Genomic DNA, 5641 nt, shown 5'->3' on the forward strand with positions numbered 1-5641 from the left:
ATATAAAAGAAAGGTATCATTGCAAACTACAATACTGTTTTTCTTTTGTTTTTCACATTCTTATATATATATATACACACACACAGTATATTAGGTTTTCGATTGCCCTTGAGTTTTCTTGGAAATGTTTCTTTGACTTGTGATTGGTATTTACAATGTAAATGATAAAACAATTCACTACAGGCAAAAGCAAAGAAAAGCCGTGAAAGGTCAGAGTGTATCTAAAATACTTTTTTAATCTTGCTGAAATTCACAATTGATACAATGTTAAATTTTTATGTTTTTTTTCTTTTTTTCCTGTAACATACTGTACAATCATGTCAGTCCAATAATTTTACATCAAGGCACGGCACACCAAACTCCATCTCATCATCATCACCCCTCCCCACACACACACCTCAGGCCTTCCTCTTACATCACTCCCCAAGACCTGCAAAGCCTCCATGACAGGCGCCATGAGCCACGCGGCGCGAGGAACATAAAGAATCAGGGGATGCCGTCACATTTAGTTTTGAAATATAATATAAAAAGAATAGATCTTTTTATTGTAATAAATACCTCTTTTTTTTTTTACAATAAATAAAAAACAGAAGTGCAATAGCAATGTTAAATTAAAAAAGAAAAATAATACGTTTAACAATTTGAAATAAATAAACATGAATCGGTCTCGTAAGATGCAAAAGGTTTAGGTTTGGCCTTCTTGATGTGTCTGGAAGAAAGTTGACTTGTCATTTTCATGGCAATCTGGAAAAGAAATGTAAAAGAATATTAATTTATACAGCTATAAATATTGAAGATCAATTTGTGAACGGTCATTTAATAATTTGTTTATTTGGATTATTTTGTGTATAAAATTTGTTTTTACCAGAAAAACATTTTGTTTCCCCCCCATTTTTCAGCTTACAGTTTCGAAGTTGGCTGTCACTGTATCACCCCTTTTAATTATTATTTAAATCAATCAAATGCTGATTTTTGGTGTCAATTTAATCCTTTTTCTTTAAGTAATAAATTCATTTTTCTATACGGATTCTGCAGCTTCTCACACTACAAATGACCAGACAGATGTTACATTATATTAAGTATTACAGCAAATTCTGCATTGTTTAAAATAAAAGCGGAGTTGTGTTTCCTTGAAAGCTGAATACTGAAACCCTTCCATGAAGACTCGATCCTCTGTGATTCTATTCCCTATGTTACTCTGTGATGGAAATGCAGCACTTAGATCTGCCGGACGCTTCACTAGGCTGTCGCTGTGCCGAGCTGCGTCCAGCGATCCGAATGGGATTTACATCCACCTCCGAGGGATTCAGGCTCCACGACGGGCAGCCTGCAAATCTGCTAATTGCTACACTAAGTGCTGGATTTCCCCCCCCCCCCAGAAGGACGGACAAAAAAATAAATAAATAATAACTATAATTGTTACATTACTGTAACAATTGTTCTGCAAAGTATCGCAGCTGTTTTCAGGGGTGATAGTGAAAGATTGCTGCTGTTTCCAGAGATAATCTCTTAAGGAGCTACCAAGGACCTGAGGACGGGGGGGAGAGCCGAGATAGGTGCTGCTGTCGCAGGCCGCGAGACAATTACCATATTCCTGATGTCATTGCTAAGTTTAGACGTTTACGCTTCGTCTTCGCCTGCCAAATGCCTTGGAGCCGACGTTGGTGGGTACAAAATTGTTCTTTGCCATTCCCCCTGACCTGCTGAGAAAGTCGGCCAAGCGGTGGGTGACGCAGGTGGCTGTGTTGCACGCTCGTTTCTGGGTTGTCACGCTGTTGGTACAAAACAATATCAATTACAGGACGGCACTAACATTAATATGTGATGTCTGGCAAATACCTTATACAGTGGAAATTATAAAATAATAATAATAATAATAATAATATCGATACGATGTTCACTCTGCAGATAAAACGAAAGCATCGGCTCTTGCATCTTTGTTACCGTCTAAAAAAAAGAACTTTATACATATTTTTGTGGCCTCTAATTTCCTTAAAAATGTTTCTATCTTTAAATAAAAAAAAGAAATAAAAATGTAACATTTTGTTACAAAAAAGGATTAAAGTACAAATAATCAAATCTGCAATCCTCGTTGACGGGCTAATAATTCGGATCCAGGAAACTTTTTTCTCTCTCTCAGTAAAACGTCAGAATTTAAAAAAGGAAAAAGGTTTTTCTTACCTGAAACGGTCACATGCAAAGTCACATGCAAGTCAGCATTTCTAGCAATGAAGTCATTCATGCAGAGAGTAGCGGGGAAATCATCTAATGCATTTATACGGCAGACTGATGTCAGTAACAAACAAGAGTAAATTAATAGGGATTCCTTCCGCGTCCTTAATTAAAACAACAATACTTAACCTTGTAGAAAAATAGGTTTATTAATTAAGTGCATGGCCAGGATAGAAGATTACTTTATTGTACATTGTAGAAGCAATGACGGAAAATAGGGACAAAATAGCATTTTTTTTTATTTATTTTTTTGCGTGTGTGATATTTTTGGTAAAATAAATCATTTGGAAACACAGCGTGATTGTGTTTAGGGGGAGGGGGGGGGAGGGTATAAGGGGGCTGCTTGTTGTGTCTATCTATCTCAGGGGGGTCTTGGGCATTTCAGATCCAGCTGGGGTACCCTGCCCATTGCTATAAGTCACTTGTCTACACATGAGCCCCGCATGCATCGTGCTACTGAAGACTCCTAGTTATTAAGGTCAAGCTGGTCGCCATAGTAGTGTTCATTGTCCATGGCACCCAGGGCACTCCTCTTCTTGCCGGGAGTCCCGGCGCCCACGTTGGTGCGAGGGTAAGCGCTTAATTTGTGCAAATCCTGAGACAGTTTCCACAGCGTGCACGTGCTGAGGCCCGAGCAACGTTTGGACATGGGCCTGTTATCCAAGCTGCAAGGGGGAGAGAGAAAAGAACATGCCAAAAACCACAAAAAAAAACAGCCAAAAACTAAAAAGAAAGTAAATAAAATAAGATTGTTACACACATGCGCCCTCATGCAACTTGCACCCCACATTCTCAGACCATGCCAGGCCCATACAGAACTGGCTCTTGCCCTGTTAGTGTGTCATGCTACTCATTGTGAGTGGTGCCCATGCCTTGCTGGCAGCAGTGGGGGTGCGGTCCTAGCTGCTGGCATGCTGATCCGGCCTCGTCATGCGGTAGTGCTGGCTGCAGGGGGAGGAGGGGTATTTTAATGCAGGGCATGCATCCATTGATCAGTGCGCTCAAAGAATGAAGTCACCGCTCAGTGTAAACGCCCAGCTGTTATTAATGTTCTCACTGCAGACACACCAGCGATCATGCAAAACACAGTGGCTGAAGGGACCCACAAGTGCCACCCCACCAAAACTCCCCACCCCGTCCCCCCTTCCACAGGTCCTTTTCTGGGATAAAAAAAACCTACCTCACCCTTACATCATCCAATTTGCCCTCCCAGGGGTGTCTGGAGGTGACAGGTGTCACTTGCTCTCTCTCTAACACACACTGAAACCCCCTGATAAACACCTGCGGCAGTGAATGAGTAAATGGATCTGCAGGAAGCTGCAGAACAATTGAAAGACACAAAGGATTGTGAACCAAGTGCAGTAAGTGCCATCAACCAATCGGAATTAATCATTTGCTGATCTGACGTCAGGACGGTTCATTCTGGTGCTGTGGGAAGCTGTTCTGGGCAACTGGACGTTGGCATCCATTCTGGTTGCATTTTGCACTAATGCACTGAATGATCGCCGACAGGTTTGGGAATTCTCCCCTGTGTAGCAGCAGTGTACAAGTTGGCCACTGGGAAGCGCTGTGCTGAGTGGGGTATTACACAGCCAACCCAAGGTGTTGGGCACTGAGGGCAAGAGAAGGGGAATACTTAGATTGTAGGGTAGGAAGAGGCAAAGGGCTGAGCATTCACCGCACACTGCTGAACACAGAGGAGATATATTTAAAGGAAACGTGAGAAGACACAGACATATCCTATGTGTATATAATGTTCAGCAAAGTACTGTACAGATCATACTATGCATTTATAGGGTGCAGTAATGTACTCTGCACTGTATAGACATCTCCTATGTATATATAATGTACTCTGCACTGTATAGACATCTCCTATGTATATATAATGTACTCTGCAATGTATAGACATCTCCTATGTATATATAATGTACTCTGCACTGTATTGACTGATCCTGAATAAATCATATAGGTTTCAGCAGTACAGTGTGCATAGTATGGGGTGGATGATATATAGGAAATCCAATTCCCCCCCACCGCAGGGCTCACTTACTTGTTCCCGTCACCCCCCTGCTCCATCTCTTCTGCTGTCATTTGTATGAACTCTTTGACCAATGCATTGAGTAACCGCCGTGCCTCGTAGTCACTGATGGTCACCCGGTCCGGTAAGGAGTCCAAGCCCGGTCTTCACAGAGAGAGAGAGAGAGAAGAGAATGAATATTGGACGAAGAGGGGTATGAGTGCCCGGCCGCAGTCCCGCAACCTAACACCCGGTATCCCCCAAACTGCGCCATCCCGGACTCTTACCTGACTGGCGCTGCTTGCGTGCTGGACATCTGGCTGACCACCAAGCCCAGGACTGCGACGAGGGAGGAGACCTTCACAAGAACCATCATGTCCTGTCCAGGAAGATGCAAAAACGTTACACTCGCAAGTTGCCGGCTCCGGCAGCCCTCACACTACCTCATTAGAAAATCTTATTAGAAGCCGGAGCGTTGTGTCCAATGAAATGAAAATTCCAATGCACTGAAATCTATTTTATAATTGTTATATACCGAGGCTGGTAGAAGCATTCAACCTGCAGCTGGACATGCTGAGAGTTGTAGTTCCATGGCAGCCTGAAAGCTACAGGTCGAAATTTGTAGTTCAGTTGAAAATTGTAATATCTGAAAATCTATTAAAGGGACATAAATGTCACATCGTGATAAGGATTTAGCTTGGACTAAGGTAGGCTGATATTTTATTCATCGAGTCAACAAACGTTTAAGCTTTAGGAGAGATTGAGCCTGTCGCCATACTGGGACTTGTAGTTTCTCACCATCCTGGGAGCTGCAGATGGAGACTTTTAACTCAACTTGTGCAGCCCAGCGACAACTCCTTTGTGTTGCATACTGAAGCTGTCAAACTACATTAACCTGTGGCTCCTGGGCATGCTGGGAGTCCCAGTTCCTCAGAAACCCAAAAACCTAAAGGAAACAGGAATGTGGTCCCACAAGATCCACCAGGTGAGACCGCTATCTCCCAGACAGCGGAATGTATTATGCAGATATGGAACAATTCCATGAATCAGTCTTATCATCTGTACAAGAAGTTGCAGAAGCAGCTAATATAAAATAGAAATGGATGACCGCAGCAAGAGATAAGAGTCAGCGATCTACAGAAGGTGGAAGAGCTGCGGCTGTCATAGCAAGGGTCGGAGAACTGCAAATCCACTTACCTGGCCAGTGATTGTATGTTGCCGGTTTCCTAGTGGGAGAGTCTCTAGAGCAGTTACGATATTCACTCTCAATGCTCTCCAATGAGAAGAAGGGCACTCTTATATACCTGGCGACTGCATGAGAGTGTGTGGGCGTCCTGTGACTGCCTGCCAGCCAATGGGAGCCATCCCAGCCCAAGACCCGCCAATCCCACG

At 43.0% G+C, this 5641-nt stretch overlaps 1 protein-coding gene across 2 annotated transcripts; it reads right to left on the reverse strand.

The window, feature by feature from the left end:
• Positions 1-599: 599 nt before the first annotated feature.
• Positions 600-5597, reverse strand: LOC108802411 (calcitonin gene-related peptide-like). 2 transcript variants are annotated; one of them, XM_018574268.1, is made up of 5 exons: positions 5447-5569; positions 4537-4628; positions 4283-4414; positions 1588-1772; positions 600-744 (listed from the first exon to the last, which is right to left on the reverse strand). In XM_018574268.1, the coding sequence occupies exons 2-4, from the start codon at positions 4623-4625 to the stop codon at positions 1613-1615; spliced, it is 381 nt and encodes a 126-aa protein (XP_018429770.1). In that variant the 5' UTR covers positions 4626-4628; positions 5447-5569; the 3' UTR covers positions 600-744; positions 1588-1612. The 2 variants fall into 2 exon arrangements, with proteins under 2 accessions (XP_018429770.1, XP_018429769.1); XM_018574267.1 differs by lacking the exons at positions 600-744; positions 1588-1772 and adding an exon at positions 2532-2897 and having other exon boundaries at positions 5447-5597.
• Positions 5598-5641: the final 44 nt, after the last annotated feature.

This window comes from Nanorana parkeri, unplaced genomic scaffold (assembly GCF_000935625.1).
Source record: "Nanorana parkeri isolate BGI_ZX_2015 unplaced genomic scaffold, ASM93562v1 scaffold2846, whole genome shotgun sequence".
NCBI classification, from domain to species: Eukaryota; Metazoa; Chordata; class Amphibia; order Anura; family Dicroglossidae; genus Nanorana; species Nanorana parkeri.

What these genes read in the sequence shown, in the direction of transcription:
- LOC108802411 (XM_018574267.1), bottom strand. Translation starts at nt 4,625, where the DNA reads ATGATGGTTCTTGTGAAGGTCTCCTCCCTCGTCGCAGTCCTGGGCTTG. An exon ending in ACGCAAGCAGCGCCAGTCAG is followed by an intron (nt 4,415 to 4,536) that starts GTAAGAGTCCGG and finishes CTCTCTGTGAAG; the next exon opens with ACCGGGCTTGGACTCCTTAC. An exon ending in CAGGGGGGTGACGGGAACAA is followed by an intron (nt 2,898 to 4,282) that starts GTAAGTGAGCCC and finishes TCCCCCTTGCAG; the next exon opens with CTTGGATAACAGGCCCATGT.